We start from the raw sequence: 19182 nt of genomic DNA, 5'->3' as shown, positions 1-19182 counted from the left end.
TAATTTATTAAAAACGGGACTGGAGGCATATAACGAATGATTTGACAAATTTCATAACATTCATCCCTAAATAGTATAAAACAAATTCGCTATCCGCGTCTGTCTGTTTGTGGGCTTAGTTCTTCTTCTACGCAACGGATATTGATAGGGTTTTCGCTATCATTTAGAGAATTTCTCCCTGAAGGTTTATATGCCTAATACATACATATTATATTCATAGAAAGTAGAGAAAAGTAGAGCAACGCCCGGTACGCGTCTACTAGTTCATAATCAGTAAACCACGAATATGTTATCAGGAAGTCAAATAATAATATAATATTTTCGAAGATGATTTACATGGTGTTAAACCATGGGTTTAGTGTGTACAACTTTGTAATTTGTGTTTTGATTTAGTAATGCATGTAAATATTCTATCTAAGTATCTGAATAGGTCTGTCTCGACACAGGTGTACCCTAGTGAGCAGTGGCGGTTCGTGGTTTTTTTAACAGGGGGTTCAGAAATTCAAGAGAAGATAAACATATCTAATTAAAATTTACTTACTGTTGTCCTACGTCAAATAGTCGAATACGGCAGCAGTCACACAACTTAAATAAAGTTAGTGGGAGGGGTACCTACATATTATTGTTTTTAAATCACTTTACCTAGACACAATTATTAGATAATGAGAAAAGTTTTATAGGAATTAAATTGTTTAATGTTTTTATAGCACTCAATGTAGGTACGTTGCTAATTATTATTGTTTTTTAGAGAAGAATAATTTCGTAGAATATATAATAGATATTTTAAAACATCAAAAAAACAAATAAAGGTGGCACGAAATAAATTTAAAAATAGGTAGTAGATTTACACATGCCATAAGCAAACGGTTGGAGAAATGCAGAAACAAGAAAACAAAAATATGTACAAAAATGACTACAAAGTTAAATACCATAATATAACATAAAAAAATAACACTTAACTTGCATCCCTATGGTTCAAAGGTTAAACGTCGGCCGCGAAGTTCTCGGGTTTCTTCGGTTACATTCGTCAATGTTCGGAGGTCACGTGATATCACAACGCGTGTTCGGCGCACACAATTTGTCTTATTTTTGCAAAGAAAGACCAAATGTTGTATATATCACCGTCATAGGGTCTGTACCGGCTAAGATTATTTTGTATGGAGAGTTTGGCGCGGATTTTAACTCGCACAAATTTGGAATAGGCATCGTATTTTTCGGTGGCGCGGGTTTTGAAGGCGAAATTTTAATAGCGTGCTATCTATAATGTGCTTATATTATTATAAAACAAGGATGTTTTATTTTCTCATATTTTTAATGGGGGTTCGCCGCACAAACGCACTTTAGAGAAAACCGCCACTGCTAGTGAGACAGATTTCGAAAAATATATGTAAAAACTTTATATCGATAAATAAATAAATAAAATTTTAAAAATCTCCTGTAAGAATACGTGTTCAGCTATATTCTGAATGACTAATAATTTTATCGGGAAAAGGTCTCGCAATCACATTTTTAACAGTGTCTTGATAAAAAAGCCGTACTCGTTTTTCTCCGTGTTAAAATTATTTCCCTCTATGTCATATTTTGGGATGCTGTGTGGTGCGTCTTTTTGAGGAAGTGATCTGGTTCTCGAAGGATGGAGGAAACAAAGAGACCGGCATATCATGAAATAAGAACAACCAATCGTAGAAGCGACCCGTTCTCGTGGGACGAATGACGACCGTATGCAATTGTTGGACGTGCGTTTTCCGTGTTTCCCTAGCCACAGTGCCGAAGACACCAATGGCGTTATTTCCTAGATGCAGAAGAAAAGAGGTCTATGCTCTAAATATAGTTACTAAATAAAAATAATAATTTAATTACAGTAAAATTTCTATTGAAGTTTTGTTATTATTCAAGTCCTGTTAAACAATTGACTTCTGATCTTCCACAGACCTTGAATTACATTAAGGGCCAGATGTTCCACAGAATTTGAACAATTCGTCAATTCAATTCTAAAGCTAATTTTCAAGATCTGTGAATACTCTTTTCAAGTTTTGTTAATATTCCATTATGATCCGGTTGTTTCACAGAAATGAAACAATAACAGAACTTGAATAAAACTTTAACAGAACTTGTAAATTAACGTTGAAATGTTCAAGTTCTGTGCAATAACCATTAAGGTGAAAGCGACTTGAAGTGGTTTTTATGAGAAAAAAAATAACAAAATTTTAACAATATCATAATTATATGATTCACACATACACTTACACAACCCATGATGTGATGTAAGGAGATTATTTTAATTTTATTTCATAAATTTTAAAAGATTACAATTTTGGTGATTTTCTCATACTACTACCATACTAGGCTCATGCCCGTATTATGGTAGTCGTACGTCATACATGATTTATGTAAGAATAACAATAATAAAACATAACGGAAAAAGAAATTGTTACGTTAAAATAAAAATTTAAAAAATGTATATTATTGTAGAAACTATATTAGAAATGAAAAATAATTATAAAAATGATTGATAAAAAAGATATTTTAAAGAAAATATTAAAAGTAAGATTAAAATACATGCAAAATTATACCAAATTATTTTACTCACCAGAACTTACCAATTTAATAAATCTTCATATTCCGTCTAGATCAACCCGACAATCTGATTTATTTTATCTACCCTCGTGTAGAAGAAACATTCGAAAAAAATCCCTAATTCCTCGTATATGTGTGTACAATATAATACAAAATTTTACAGCATTGACATTTTTGGTAATAACCTGAAGAAATATCGATATGAAGTAATGCGTACGATCGATTATTAATATGAGAGCATGGAATGTATCGGGAGCATCTCCTATCCTCTTCCTATTTTCCTCTTCCTCTCCCCTTCCTCACCAAATTAATTTTAAGATATTAAAACTTCATATCTAATGAACTTTAACATAAGAAACTTCTGTGGCTTGACTTCAGTTAACTTGTATTTTTATATCTATCATTGTATATTATATAAAAGCTGTTTATGTCTTACAAAATAAATAAATATATTTTTTTTTTAAATCGGTAAATCTTGGTAGGTACTTATCTAGAAATGTACATATTTACAGTCACATTTGAATTTAGCGACATAAAAAAAAATTATAGAGTTAATACTGGAATAGATTATATCGTGTTAGATAACATAGCATTGCAACAAAATAACTGCCAGTACATAATAAAGTAGGTGTTAACCTACAACGGAAGATTTAAATAGTTACGTTTGCCCCAGATTCATTTGTATGGCTTGAAAATAATATTATGATGAGCTGGTATTTTGCTTATTTCTACATAAAAAGGAGGCTACCTGTAACCTGCAACGTTTTATGTCAGCATCTACAACTCGGTAGATACAATAGTTATATATTGGGGATACCAGTTAAAAAATAATCATAAACAAAGAAACCCTTTACAATGAATTTACTTTGAATTAAAAAAATATGTATTGAATTTTTTTTACGTGCTCCCAAGAGTGCCCACCTGGTTGGGCAGCGTTGGACACGGGTTAAGGTGGGGGCTGTAGGAAGTGATTTGTTAATGCAGGTCTTGAAGAGGTCCGGATTGTATGAAGGAGGATAAACAGGCGCCGGTAGTTCGTTCCACATACAAGCCATCTTACACAAAAACGAGTTGAAGACGAGAACCGAACTCGTGAATCCAACATCAACTGTGAACGGGAGGTACAACATGCACCGGTGTTCAATGGTGCTGACTCCTTAGAGCAGGCTCCATTAAAATACCTGTAGAACAGACCCAGAATGCCCAAATCGCGTCTGTGCATCTGTTAACAATGAATTGTCAATCAGACGGACCGCCCTCAAGTCATCTCCAGAATCAAGTAGGTTTATTAACGAATAACCAGAGAGGTGAACAGGTGAGAGAGGATAGCAACATTAAATATTTTTCTACATTGTATTCTGCGTTGTCAACTTGTCAAAGTACCAAAAATAAACATCTAAATATAAATATTATGATTCCTGGAAAATGGAGAAAACTGGGATGATTAATGATTGTAATAAAAATGAACACATAAATCTTATCATAATAATCTTAGAATGATCACTCACCCAAATGCAAAAAGGTTCTTGTATCATAAAGCTAGCTACATCAGCCATCTGTTTCCCAAAGGTTCTGGTTTCATTGGAAAACCTGGAATTTCCCGCCGTCTGGAGCAAAATAGTGAGGTCGCTGGCCTTTATTTCCTCACCGGTTTCGCTCAGGGTGGCATTCACTTTCCACCCCGGGTCACTGGTCACATTCACGGCATGATACACCGACACTGACAACAATAGCACACTCAGAATCGAGTAAATCTTTAGATTTGGCAGGGGGATGCGATCCAAGAATGTCACGGGCATCTTGAAACGAAAATAACACGCGAAAAGATCGAATCACTGGGAAAACTGCGCCGTTTTCATTACAACACGGTTTATTTTATTCTAATTCACATAAATACCACGGTACTGGAACGTTTAATAATAATGTTATTATTGTTCACGGGAAGGGAAATGACTAGAACGAGTTACAGAACGACAAGTGTGATACGGACTGCGGCGAAAATCATCTGACGTTTATTTCAGTATGGCGGCTATGTGGATGTTCCCTCCTTCTTTTCTACTACGCAGCTGCTCGCAGAATTACACAGAGCGCGCCGCTGTGGCGTCGTTGAGCATTAAAGGTCTAAATCTTTGCTATTTTTATTTGGAAAAGATTTTTTCGTGTTGCCCATAGATGGCACAACAATATATATATTATATGTAATAGTACATGTAACATTTTGATCTGGGAATCAGAAATAAAGTTTCTTTGGTATATAACTGGAGCCACTCAAATATATTGGAATAAGATAATAATGGCTTTTCTATGTAGGTACATTACATAACTTTCAGTGAAGTTCTGAATTGGCTATATCGAAGACACTTCCAAACTCACTAACCAATATGCATGATCTGGTCAACAAGTTTGGAAATACTATTGATATTGTATTATTGACTGCATTTTTTATATAATTAATCTACATATATTATCACTTCGTTGAATCCTACAAATTATAGTAACGTTGGTAATGTAGTTTTAGTGATTTGTCTTTTATGTTGCATGTTACATGTTTTACTAATATTGTTTCATATTTAGTTTATCAGTTTACTGTTATATCATGCTTTATTTTTTTTGTATAATTTTCGATACCTAGCTCACTAGGTATATTCTGTTCTTAAAATCCATGTCCTGCTGGGCGTAAAACGAATAAAATAAAATTATGTAGATAGAATTTAAAAAAACCGTTTGTAGTAGAAATTTCTCTTTGTCAAAACGTGAAAAATGTTGAAACTGTAATGTAACGTATACACAGGACAAATGATCCGCGATTTATGGGAAAGCACCCTAAGGAATTCAGAACAGTGAAATACTTGACTTATAACATGGTGTTTCGTTAAAACGGTGTTTCAACACCATCGTTGAACGGGCGTGTAAGAATCGAATTAGTAAGGCAGTAAAAATATACCTACATGTGATTTTCTTTGATTTCAGTCAGAATTATCATAGCATATGAATATTCCTATGCAATGGGTAAAATACCAATCGCCCTCATAGTAAATCGTTATTATTTCGTATATAATACAGATATTTTCCTATGTACACTGCGGTTCCATGATAACTCAACACAGTGACAATTCAACACACTTTTAAAAGGTGGTATGAAGTCATTAGAAACGAAGAATTTTTTTTAACCCACCTAACCTTACCTAACCTAACCTACTTAACCCAGTTAATAAAGTTTTTGTTTCATAACTGACCGGTCAGTGGTTGAGTGGGCATAGCGCTTGGGTCTCACCCGAGCGTCGCGTGTTCGATTCCTCGGCTGGCTAAGTCCTCCATCACAACACAAGCAACATTTTCGGCTTTCTGTGGTGGTAGTAGGAGATTTTCAAACATTGTTGGGTTATTCGTAACCCGGAAATGTTTGTGTTTCTTTTAAAAAAAAAAAAAAAAAAAAAAATAACTTTCCATGATTTTATATAATTTTTTAAAGATGTGATGAATTATCATTGTGATGATTTATCCGGTCACCGTACACTGCATCGTGTATCACTCTTATGTAATAGCCTTTTTAGTTGTAGAAATAAATAAATAAAATCAAAAAATACAAAATATTCCTGTGTTTTACATATTTGTTTCCAGCTAAATAAGCATAAATTACAATAAAAAATTGTCATATAAGATTACTTGCAAGTAAACACAGTTCAATGTCTTTGAAAATCGGAATTAGGTAATGACATTTCACATTTAAAATGACTCCAAACTAACTAACTAACCATCACGCCGTTTCCCGCAGGGGTAGGCAGAGAGGACGGACCGCCAAACAACTCGGTCTTGGCACACACTCCTTGCCTTATTCACATTCATAAATCGTCTCATACATACTCTTCTATTGTTCTGACTCTTGACATGGCCCGACTCAAGTATCTGATTCACTTGGTCGTACCATGTCTTCCTCGGGCGTCCCCGACTTCTGCTACCCAAACTAACTCAACGTGACTCAAAATGACTCCAAACTTTCCAAAATAAAGCCGTACATATTGCCCTGGGAGAACCCAAATGTATGAGGGTTTCCCGACTCCATCGGGACTCTGAAGTATTTTTTTTTTCATTTTCTAGATTCTTTTTCCATGAAGTGGCGAATCATTTAAATTTACGGAATTTAAAGTTAATATTCTTTATACAAATAGAACGGCGTAATTGCGCCTCACAATTATTACCTCATATTAGTGTTTTTAAATGTTTCCTAACTATTATAGACTTAGAGGCCTTGTATTTTCTCGGTAGGGAAAAATTGTTACTTAAAAACCCTTCTAAAATTGCAGGTTTTCAGCTTCAGCACCAGCAGTTAGCCACGGCTATATACTACATACATGTCGGTTTGTGTTATGTTGGGATCGGGGGGGAAATTCAGCTGCGCTTTATTATAGGGAATTTCTCCGGATTCTCCTGTAGAAAATATGGGAAATCGCAGAAAACCATATTCAGGAGGAAACGGCCGTCTGTCAACTTGAAACAGAAGTAAGAAGTCCCACTCCATCTAAAGTCTCCCGGAATTATTTTATGCGGGTATGCCGGGTATCCCCACTCATTAAAACTCGTCTATAAATTGTCTCGCCCAGCACGACGAAAATATTTTTATTTTTTATTTTGTACAAAATTTTTTACATTTCAAAGTTTTCCAGTAATGTTGGCCTCACTGGGTGGCTTGCCCGTGCTGAGCATATAAAAACACTATTTAAAAAACCGAAACAAATCCTACGTAAAGACTAATTCTACCCATATTGCAGCCATGTTTCATTGCAAAACTTTTTTTTTCACAAAACCTAAATTAGATCTATTTTTCAATAACCTTTTAATTTAAATCATTATGAGAAAGAGAAATTGGCCTTTTAGGCCTGGAGCTCTGAACGCCATTATTTCAAAAAGTCACCCTAAATGTTGAAATAACACTCCATTTCTTAACTAATATACTTATTTTTTTAAAAATATTACTTAATCAATAGGTACAAGAAACGACTATTTACGAAGTGAGAAAAACATGAACAAAATAACTTATTTTCTTGGTTCTAACTTCACATATTAACCTTTCGGCAAACGTCACATCCTCGGAGGAACATAATATTATTATTCCTCTTAGGTCATCATAACAAGTGAATATTAATGAATGACATAGCATTTGTAAACAATAGGTATGTGTGTTTTTTTGATGTTTGTAAATAATAAAATTAGATAGAGCCTAGGAAATAATAAATTGTATTGCGCCCTTGAGGAAATTTTTCACAAATAGCCAAATATAGGCGCTATAAAATAATCCAATTATTATTATTATACAAATAATGGCGGGGAAAAACTTTAAATTTCGAACATGAATTGAAAAAAATGTAAAAAATCATTTGTGCTTAAAGAAGTGAAAAACCCTATCATTATCGTATCATTTAATAAAGTTTAATTGAAAATTGTAAATATATAATATGAACATAACACATACTAGTTTAACACACAAAAATAAAGTTAAAATTGGCACAGTGCATTTTGAACAATGGCGCGCTATTTTTAAATTTCAAGTCAACTCTCCACATAATCTGTCAACTCTGTTGCACGCGTAGCGTTTTCACTTCATCATTCCAGACATTCATTCCATTACTGATAACATTATCACGCCGAGAAAACAACTTTTAAAAAATATTCAAGACCCAAACAGCGCCAACACTTTCCATCGCGACGGAAGATAAAATATCGTCACTGACAAGTTTGCCTATTCGTTGTAACGTGGCCTGACAATACGCCGTGTTTTATTCGCTTAAAGCAGGCCCCGTTCGTGTTATTGTTTAAAATCATCATCTTTCAATTATTAAATTGCAATAACTATTAATAAATCATATTAAAGTCAAGTGCGGGTACAGTTTTGTGAAAACATAGGGAAAGCAAAGCAAGGATGTTTTTTTGACAGGCGACAGTAGCGCCGCGGTACAAAATGGAAACGAATCAAGAAATGAAGCGCGCGTGCACTGCTTCTGTCATAGTGCAAAATAACTCCGTCGTTGGTCCAGAGATGTCGCTACATGCACTACGTATGGAAGATGGTAAGTTACGAAGTGTTAATTTTTTAAATGTGTACCTATGCATATTTCCCAAATCAGCACATCTCGTATTATCTACAGACATACAGCGGAAAATAAAATAAATTCTGTAACGTTCCAGTATTGTTACTTGTTTCATGGAGGTACCGCGATAGGTCAGAATGATGTTCATGCAAATGTAAAAGGTTTTTAGTGAGGCCTTAGAAAACAAAGTTATGATGTATATTTTCCGTTAAATTAGCAACCATTCCGCACATCCCACAGACCGCACTTCACACGACAACATGATAACATACCTACATAAACATCATGCATTCACGATATGGCAAACAATCCATTGGCTACGAGGGGGCAATTTATAAATAGCCTTCCAGACAATGTTAAAAAAGAAAAGGGGATTGGTCTACTATTCCTTCTGAAATGAAATTAGCAAAAATAATTAAATTTTATTGGAATAACTTTTTTTAGCAACTTTTAAGGATAACCCATCAAAGTATATAAGTTGAAGACGAGGATAACACTAATATATCTAAACGAAACATAAAACAGAAAAAAACACAAAATAATAAAAAGGTAACGGTCTCAACTCCAATCAGGATGTCAGTCTAACCGGGACAACACCTCAACCAACTCGGCGATTAGGACAGAATAAAAAGGGAACTGTCTCAACTGGAAATGGAACCCAGGATTTCTATCTAACCAGGACAACTCCTCAACCAACTCGGCGACTAAGACAGAGAATAAATAGGTAACGGTCTCAACTGGAAAACGAACCCAGGATTTTTATCTAAACAGGACAACTCCTCAACCAACTCGGCGACTAAGACAGAGAATAAATAGGTAACGGTCTCAACTGGAAAACGAACCTAGGATTTTTATCTAACCAGGACAACTCCTCAATCAACTCGGCGAGACAATGAGAACAACAGACAATTCGAATTCTTGAACAACTCGAAGTTCCGTATATTGTTCCATTTTATGTTTCGTTTCGATTTATTAGTATTATCTTCTTCTTCAACAAAAAAATAATTCATCATTGAAGACAATATTAGAGACTCTCAAACGAAAACCTGAAACAGCAACTAGAACCTCAACCTTGCCCGGGCTTTGCTCTGGATCCTAGATACCACCGATTTTTTTTTCTGAATTAGGTTTTCGTTTGAGAGTGACTATTATTATTGTTATATTACAATATGAGGTTTTACTCAAGTTATTCCAAAAAAAGAATAATTATGTTATTATTGTAATGTATGCATTTATTGTGGTATTACAGTTATAAATGTTCATGTAATTTTCTGTAAGTAATAAAAAAAGGAAAATTATGAACTGGTATCGCATTTCTTCCATGTTTCATTGATCTGCGTGAACTTCTAGAGTCAATACGATGTAGACGGTCTAATCGCAATAATATAAATATAATATTCACTGCCACGCTTCGGTCGCGTGTTTCTATTACAAATAATACGCACTCACATCATTCTAATATTAGGTGCAGACTGCTCGATATGCAATTATGTATCTTTATTTATATTTTTATATTCGGGATCAGTGGGATCGTATCAATCTATACCTGCACTCGAAATATTAAAAAAACAAATGGAAGTAAACAAGTATATATCGTTCAAGAAAAATATAATAATAACACATCTAAACGAAACATAAACTAGGCACAGAAAATAAAAAGAAAACGTGTCAACTGTGAATCGAATCCAGGATCTCTAACGGATATCACTCTTCTTTGCCTTTCCATATCCTCGATGTTTTTCTTTCTTGTCTTATTTGACGCTACGACTTCAAATTATTCTACAGGGTGTCCGGAAACTCGTAGTACAAGCGGGAAACTGGTGAATCTACATCACATTTGGAGTCGATTTTGTAGTATTATTTTATTATCTGAGCTTTCGTTATCGAGTAAATCTAGTTTGTAGTTGATTTTTTTTTTTTTTTAATCAAATTCTTATAAATTATTACTGAAGATCAAAGTACCCAACTAATTAAAACTATTTGAAAGTAAAACAAATGAAGAAACTCGGATTTGAAGCATTATTTTGAAATCACCCTTCATTTAACCCGGTGTAATCATAAAATATTTCTGCTCTGCAGGGTTAAAACATCTGTTATTCAACCCTTAACACCAGAAAAAACTTTAACCCTAAAATAACCGAAAAATATTTTTTTTGGTTTTTTTTTTTTTTTGAAAATGCTCAAATCAAAAAACTTTATGTTTTTTTGGGTTCCCCATGTGGTGTAGATTATCCAGTTTCCCGCTTGTACTACGAGTTTCCGGACACCGTGTATAATATAAGTTTTGCGAACACAGAACTCACACAGATGCATTGCTTGCATACAGCATGTTTCAAAATTGTATTTCTCTCTCAGAAAAAAACATCCACTGAAATAAAATAAAAAATAAAAAACATACTAATTTCGGCTGTCGGTGCATCGGTGCATGCGTGAATTAAAATTATTTGCGTTCAATGAACTTTTAATTGTCAAAATTGGAACTGATTGTGGGGACAAGCGAACCTAGCGATTCCAAAATTATTTTATTTTGACAATAATTCTATGTCAATGATAATGTTAAAATGTGTATTTCTTTTGTTAAAATTTTTGACAAATATCTTTATTTTTAACAAGTTTACTAACGTTGTTCATTCGGAAAGTAAATTTCTGACATCCATCTAATTTCTAATTTATAAATACTTTCCGCTTCACAAATCCTAAAATTATAATATCCCGTGATTCTCACGGGTCTTAAAAACAATGCACTATATATTTTTGTTTAATTACGACAAAAACTAATCGAATACCACCTATTCAAATTCTAGTAACGCATGTCTACATTTGTAATGATGTTTCGCTAATAGCAATAATAATAACTGTTTCTCAGTGACACTTTTCACCGACATAACTGTTGAAATATATGCGTAAGTGTATATCATATATGCACCAACACACACACTAAACGAAATGTTGTGTTTCTTAGGTAAACTCTAATTATACGACGTACAACTTAAAATTAAAAAAAATAATAATTAGAACAAAAATATTTGCTGTAAATTTGTTATGAATTTTGATAAAATGAAGTAGGGATTTCATTTGTGTTTTGTGGCATTTCTTTTCATGCAAAACCACCTCATTCATCATAAATCAATGTCGATATATTTAAACAATCAAATTTCGTAAAATCAAATCAAAAGCAATACCTAGCAATCAAACACAAATAATACATAATAATAAGTATTTACTCGGTAGGTACTTAAATAACACGAAATATCCTGACGTTATCGTTATCGTAATGGAGATACAAGTATTATCTGTAATCCCTTAATTTAAAAAATAAAGATAAAATCTAATAACAGTAATTTGAACGAAAGATAAAATAATTACTTACTTCTCGTGTAAACATTTTCGGCAAATAATGACCTTGCGAAAAATAGGTACCTAGTACTTACCTATCTTTAGTATTATTCCCAAAATAGTTATTAGTATTGTCACCTCAAGGTTTAAGGTTTTTATCTACACGAAACTAAAGTACTTAATAAGAGGTATACATAATATATACTTAACCCTCCATCGGGCGCACCTGATCTGACAGGCACAGGCTGGATTATTTTATTACCCTGGAAAGCGATTCTCGTTCTACTCAAGGCAATGCACTACGTCGTGTAATATTTTAAATTGAGCCGCTATCAATAACAACCCTTACGTAGATGGCGATAAGGCTTACATTCCCGCTTAACACCATCCAGTTGTTTTGATTTATGCAAGAAAAAAACTGGCCAAAAAGTGCCTTTTATTTTATTTTGTGGATGTTCATTGTTCAGGCATAAATATTTAAATGTTTTCCGATCATTTTATAAATAACTTAATTTTCCACATTATGTAATAAAACTATAACCAAAAATGGGTTCGTAAGTAGGAAATTTTGAACTTTAAAGCAGTTTTCATAGGCTTTATACATTATTTTTTTCTGAGCTTATAAAAAGACTTATCTAAAAATTACTCTCCCCAATCTTAACAAACGGACTGCAATCTTTAGAGCACAGGCGTCAGGTAGGTATGCTGTCCTTGTTCTATCGGTATTACAATGGAAGATTCTCTGAGGAACTAGCGTCATTGATCCCTCCGGCACCGGTTCGTAGTCGGGATACACACCAAACGCGCGCCCAACATTTGTAAACGGTTGACATTTGTCACATGAGAAAGGGTCGCTTCTACGATTCGTTCTTAAGTTCAACAGCTCGGCTGTGGAACGAACTGCCGGCCTCTGTGTTTCCTCCCTCCTACAACATGGGACTCTTCAAGACCCATGTTCACTCCTTCCTCTACACAAAAAGACCCTCCACACAGCATCTCCAAAGATGACATAGGCCCTGAGTGAAATTATTTTCTTCATGGCCTCCTGTGTGGAGTTAATATAAAAAAAACTCGATTATTAATGACAAGATGTATTATACTCGCGTTATTTAATAAGCATCTGAAACATTTCTAGGCGACCAAATTTTCAAACCAAAAACACATGATTTTGAATTACTACGTATGGCATCGCCTTAACTAAATTAAATTTGTCCTTACCTTCAAATTAACAATTTTTCGAAGTGTTCGTAAACTGCGATATAGTTCTCTCGGTGATAACGTCACTTTTAGAAATAGTGAACGTGAGTTTATTTATTATACTGTTATACGTGGTGGAATTATATAGTATTAAAATAGAAAATAAAACATTTTGTAACTTATTTCCACTTAATAAACAAGTGGAAATAAGTTAAAAAATGTTTTATTTTCTATTTTAATAGTGAAAGTGTAACAAAGTCATTATCTATCCAGCGAGATAGGTACCTTTTTACACAACGAAAATCTTCGATAAACGGCTTATTTATGTTATCTATCTATGTAATTAAAAAATGTAAATGGTCGTTTGATAAAAATTAAATCTCTAAAAGTTCTTCACCGATTGCTTTGAATTTTTGTAATAACGTTGCATTCGAATTCGCTTGTGTTTATATATATAATATAGAGATATCTACTGTGACAGGTAAAACATGTTTTTTTAGAAATTAATATAGGTAGTTAAAAACGGCCAATTTTAAACCATTGCCTGCCAGGCACATTGCGCCCGAACTCAGGTATCCCAGAGGTGCGCCCTGTCGCAGGGTTAATAACTTATGTAGGTACTAACTTGAATTTGGAAAGCTGGTAAGATTTTTTTGCCTTTTTTTACTTCTCCTCACTTTACTTCAGCCTCTCAACTTTCTCCAAATTGGGAACGCCTCGGTCCCCCTTGATTTGGGCAGTTTTTATGCTATTTACATTTTTATATGAAAAATGGACACGATTTCCAGCTGCTGTCGATCGCCTCGTCGAAACTAGTGACATTTGTACACAGTTGAAATTTGTCACATGAGAACGACAATGAGTTTCTACGACTCGTTTTTGAGTTCAACAGCTCGGCTGTGGAATGTTTTTCAGGCCTCTGTGTTTCCTTCATCCTACATCTCTTTCTCTCTTCAAGACCCAGGTTCACCATTTTCTTACCTCAATATAACATCTCTAAAGACGACGTAGACCCTTAGGGATATTTTTTACCTCAGGGCCTCCTGTGTAGAGTCAATGTAAAAAAGTAAATAATTATGATTTCGGGTTCTTTACTGTTGGGAAGTAAGAGCTTCATAGATGCACGCACAGATGGCAGTGCATAGAGCTTGCGTGGAAGTCCGCAAGATGGAACCAGTGGCCAGTAGTCGCCAGGGCCAGTGGGAAGGCTCCCAGATAAACTTACTGTTTCAGATTCCAGTTAGCCAGCTTCTAGTTAGGTCGACTATCGAGTCACCATTATAATACGTTGAGTATTAATAAATCCCTAATTTATAAAATCCTTCGAAGACGAGTTGGAGACCTGTTTGTACGAACACGTTTAGTTTAGTTTAGTTATATCACACATACAAGGGTATTTTCACTGTATTTTTTATTCTTTAAAAAAATTAAGATAATGAGCGTATTTATATGTAAACGAATGAATTTTCTATTATATCTCAAAACGTGACATTTTCGATTTGCCGCCCAAACGACATTTTTATTCGTAAATTCGGCGGCTTTGACATCACGCCGGGCAACGTTGGTGACAGCCGTCATACCAGCCAGTAGCCTTTTCTACATCACAATGACGTTGTAGCCAATTGGAATCGCTTCGGAATGTGAGGTTTTATATCGTGTTCTTAAAATCAATAATTAAGAATATGTTACTTATTTTTAGTACGATAATCATAATCGGAAAAATTAACTTACTAATATTTTTAACCGTTTGCATAGTTAGTGAAAATTCTCTTTTACATAGGTATTTGTTTAAAGTTGGCGCTATCAATAAAAACAATGCAAATTTGACGAGGTGAACTTATAGATAAGCTCAGTCAAGTTGTGGATCACGCTGCTGGAACTTATCGTTGACATCCGGGAGCCCGACTGATATGGCGCCACAAATACTATCGAGACATAATCATATTATTATGTTGTATTGCTGTCTACATAGTATAGCTTGCAACTTAGGTTGGGATGCCCTCCAGCGTTTGAGGGTCATATATGAACGGGCGTTCATATTTTATAAAAATATTTTTATCTTTTTTTCTATCATGCAGAAAAACTCAGTTTTTTGACGTTAGAAAGAAAAATAATAATCTTTCCAGTTTGTCTCAAATATTTTTACTGGAATCCATTAATAAAATCCTAAAAATAGTTAAAATGAATAATTTAGGGGCCTCTATCGTAGCAATCGGTTTAACTTTAAAAAATATTTCTTATTTTTATTACAGGGTTTTCCAATAAGAGGTGTGATTTTGAATAGCCCGCTATTTCGGTAGATGTTACTTTTGAAGCTGTCATTTTTTGACATTTGACAAGTAGAAACTACGCCTTGAAATTATAAAAATTCACATGAGTGAATCAAATGCAAATCATCTTGAGTGATGAGGCCCATTTCCACCTCGGTGGTTTCGTCAACAAGCAAATTGTAGCATCTGGGGCTCGGAAAACCCAAGAGTTTTTGTTGAAAAGCCTCTCTATCCTGAACGTGTGACTGTTTGGTGCGGTTTATAGTCCGGCGGAGTCATTGGACCTTACTTTTTCGAAAATGAGGCTGGAGCAATAGTTACGGTGAATCGATTGCGCTATCGAGAGATGATTACTGATTTTTTATGGCCGGAATTGGATGGTATTGATCTGGACAACGTTTACTTTCAACAAGACGGTGCTACGTGCGACACAAGCAACGAAACCATTGATCTTTTACGAATGAATATCAAAATAACACCTCTTATTGGAAAACTCATGAACGAGCTAAAAGTGAAGGTACAGTTTACTTACAAATTTCACAAACAAAACGAACGTGTTTTTAAATATCGATTTCTCTCAATTTTTATATGATTGGAGTAAAATGTTTACTTTAAATGTGATATTATAGTTCCATTATTTAGAAATATTAATGTTTATTTTAAATGCATACACCGGAAAGATAATTTTATCTAGTTTCTAAAACAGTATTTGTATTTTTTTTTTAAATGTTTGTCCAACAGATGGCGCTGTTTTGTTAAAAAAACATGTTATTATGGTGACATCTATATAATACTAGTGGACCGAGAAGAGTTGTCCTGCCACAGACCGCCTTCTGTGGAAGGAAGTTAAAATTTGTGGTTGTATGTATTTTTGGATGAAAAATCTTTTTAGATCTCGACAACAGCGCTACCTATCGGTTCCAAAACTATCCTATATTTCAAGCTGGAACCAACCATACACATTTACAAAATTTCATTGAAAGCGCTTGGGCGGTTTCGGAGATTAGCGTGTACGAACACAGTGGCACGTTATTTTTATATATCAAGAAAATAGGTGTATAAAACACACGCGTATTTTATACACCTATTTTTATATATCAAGAAAATAGGTGTATAAAACACAAGCGTATTCGAATGCAACGTTGTGTCAATAGTTCAAAGCAATCCGTGAAGAACTTTCGGAGATTAAAGAATTTGAACAAACATTTTTATTTATATACAGGGTTTTCCAATAAGAGGTGTTATTTTGATATTCAATCGTAAAAGATCAATGGTTTCATTGCTTGTGTGGCAAGTAGCGCCGTTTTGTTGAAAGTGTCGTTGAAGTGTTGTCCAGATCAATACCATCTAATTCCGGCCATAAAAAATCATTAATCATCTCTCGATAGCGCAATCCATTCACCGTAACTGTTGCTCCAGCCTCATTTTCGAAAAAGTTAGGTCCAATGACTCCGCTGGACCATAAACCACACCAAACAATCACACTTTGAGGAAAGAGAGGCTTTTCAACAATAACTCTTGGGTTTTCCGAGCCCCAGATGTGACAATTTTGCTTGTTGACAAAGCCACCGAGGTGGAAATGGGCCTCATCACTCAAGATGATTTGCATTTGATTCACTCAAGTGAATTTTAATAATTTAAATGCGTTGTTGAAGCGTGTATCGTTCCATTTTTATTAATTGCGTAGCTTCTACTTGTCATATGTTAAAAAATTAGAGATTTAAACGTAACATCTACTGAAATAGCGGGCTATTCAATATAACACCTCTTATTGGAAAACCCTGTACATAAACAAAAAATACTCAACAATTGGCAGAATATTCGGTTCACTTTCCGATATAGGTTCAAGTACCGAATAGTAACCTCTAGGCTCTGGATTCAAATCCCGGCGTGCGCAAGTAAATTTAATTTGTGTTATTTCACAATGTATTCATTTAAAATAATACATAGTATAGGTACTCGCGGCACGTTCCAGAGTGGAAGATACTGTCAGTATCGCCCTGGTGTACGACCACCATTCAGAATTGAAACGTTGCTTGAAATGGCTTTAGACGTGTTTTGGTTCAGATCTGAATAGCCAGTTATTATTTCTCCCCGCTTCCTTCAGCCTTATAACATCCCTCATTTGGAGATGCCATAGTGTCACTGGCTCCAGGCGGTTGGGAACAGATGGGACTTTTGTGCGTTACTGACATAAAAAATTGTAAATGGAAAATATACGTTATCCTATTGATAAGCCATCAAGAGAATGGTGAAAAAAAATAATACCTATTTAATTTTCACGCATGTATTATTGTGTTATGTTTAAATAATCATGGTCATCTTTGCCGTGTATTTAATTTTATGTAGGTAAGTATTAAATATAATAACATGTTATTTGTTTTTCGCTTTCAAAATAGCATGTCAACATCTCAAGCAAAAAAACGACTAAAACAGTCACCAAAAAATTCAACAAAAACGATGTATAGATTAATTTATCCCTCGCGTCCTCTCAACTTGTGTTTTTCTGATTGTTTTTTATTTATTCATTTCTTGCTAGAGCGATCCAAATGAGTTTTAAAACTCATTTTATTTGTAAAACTTATCAAATACGCCGAAAATACTATAAATGAAAGAACCAACTATTTAACTATCACGTCAGACAAATCTGTCTCGGCCCACGCTCCTTGCTTAATTTACATTTATATATCTTCTCACTAGCTGAGGTGTACCCGGCGTTACTGGGGGTTATCCTTAAGAGATAGACATATACCGTCGGGGATTTTTCTGTAGGCCTTTTTAAGATATAAAATTCCGTAGAACATTATTTTGATGTATCTCATAAGGTTTAGCCAGCGTTAGCAATGTAAGCGCCAAACATATTTTTTACGACTTGATTACAAAACATCACATTTCTCTACTATATATAAATATAATATGCATGTTTTATATATATAAATCTTCAGGAAGAAATTCTCTAAATGATAGTGAAAAATCTATCAAAATCCATTGCGTAGTTTAGAAGAACTAAGCACACTAACAGACAGACCCGGATAGCGACTTTATTTAATATTATTTCTTCTCGTCTGTTAATTTGACTATTGACATGATCCGACTCAAGAATGTCTTCCTCGGGCGTCCCTGGCTACTTCTGTCATTAACTTACGCTTCATATGATCCTGATATTAATTATTATAACTAAATTTTGTCCTTGGAAAAGGTTTAGACGACACAGACATTTAAACGCAACATTGTTATCAAATGCATTATGCGCTATTTTGTTTTTCTTTTACAGTTGGAAGCCCCCCGTTAAATGCCGTTTCTAATTTTGTTTCAGCTTTTTATTGTGACCAGCAGAACAGGAAAAAATCGGCTTATTACAATTTAATAGCAGCTTGCAACTAAACGCCCCTTATCAATTGCCATTTGATGTCTTCGTCACACGTGAATTTTTTCGAAACAACTGGACCTAAATGTTTTTTAAACAAACTCATGAGAATACAGTTAATACGAAATATGCATTCCAAAATTTTAATTATGTTGAGAGATCGAAAGCTTTTTGTCCTTTAAGCTAATCGCTTACTTAAATTTAATCAAATTATTATCAGCAATAATTGAAATATCCATACAAATTGGAAAAATCTCCCTAGTAAAAATAAATGCCGCCGACGAGAATTGAACCTGCACCTTCTGATCTCCAGTCAGGTGCTCTGGACCACTGAGCTACGTCCGCTTAT

At 34.3% G+C, this 19182-nt stretch overlaps 2 protein-coding genes across 4 annotated transcripts in view; one reads left to right on the top strand and one right to left on the bottom strand.

The window, feature by feature from the left end:
* The window catches only part of LOC149418808 (E3 ubiquitin-protein ligase AMFR-like), a 178672-nt gene extending 174101 nt beyond the window's left edge, over positions 1-4571 (bottom strand). Inside the window, exon 1 of the mRNA XM_089639006.1 lies at positions 4086-4571. Within this exon, the coding sequence (XP_089495132.1) occupies positions 4086-4376 (291 nt within the window). The 5' untranslated portion in view covers positions 4377-4571. The remainder of the gene's footprint in view (positions 1-4085) is intronic.
* Positions 4572-8516: 3945 nt separating this feature from the next.
* The window catches only part of Hnf4 (Hepatocyte nuclear factor 4), a 258912-nt gene continuing 248246 nt past the window's right edge, over positions 8517-19182 (top strand). For all 3 annotated transcript variants that reach the window (XM_089639008.1, XM_089639011.1, XM_089639007.1), the window contains exon 1: positions 8517-8642. In XM_089639008.1, coding sequence (XP_089495134.1) covers positions 8534-8642 — 109 coding nt within the window. In that variant the 5' untranslated portion in view covers positions 8517-8533. The remainder of the gene's footprint in view (positions 8643-19182) is intronic.

This window comes from Hesperophylax consimilis, chromosome 13 (assembly GCF_061612785.1).
Source record: "Hesperophylax consimilis isolate HC1 chromosome 13, BYU_Hcon_1.0, whole genome shotgun sequence".
NCBI classification, from domain to species: domain Eukaryota; kingdom Metazoa; phylum Arthropoda; class Insecta; order Trichoptera; family Limnephilidae; genus Hesperophylax; species Hesperophylax consimilis.
This window is presented reverse-complemented; position numbering and strand designations above follow the sequence as displayed.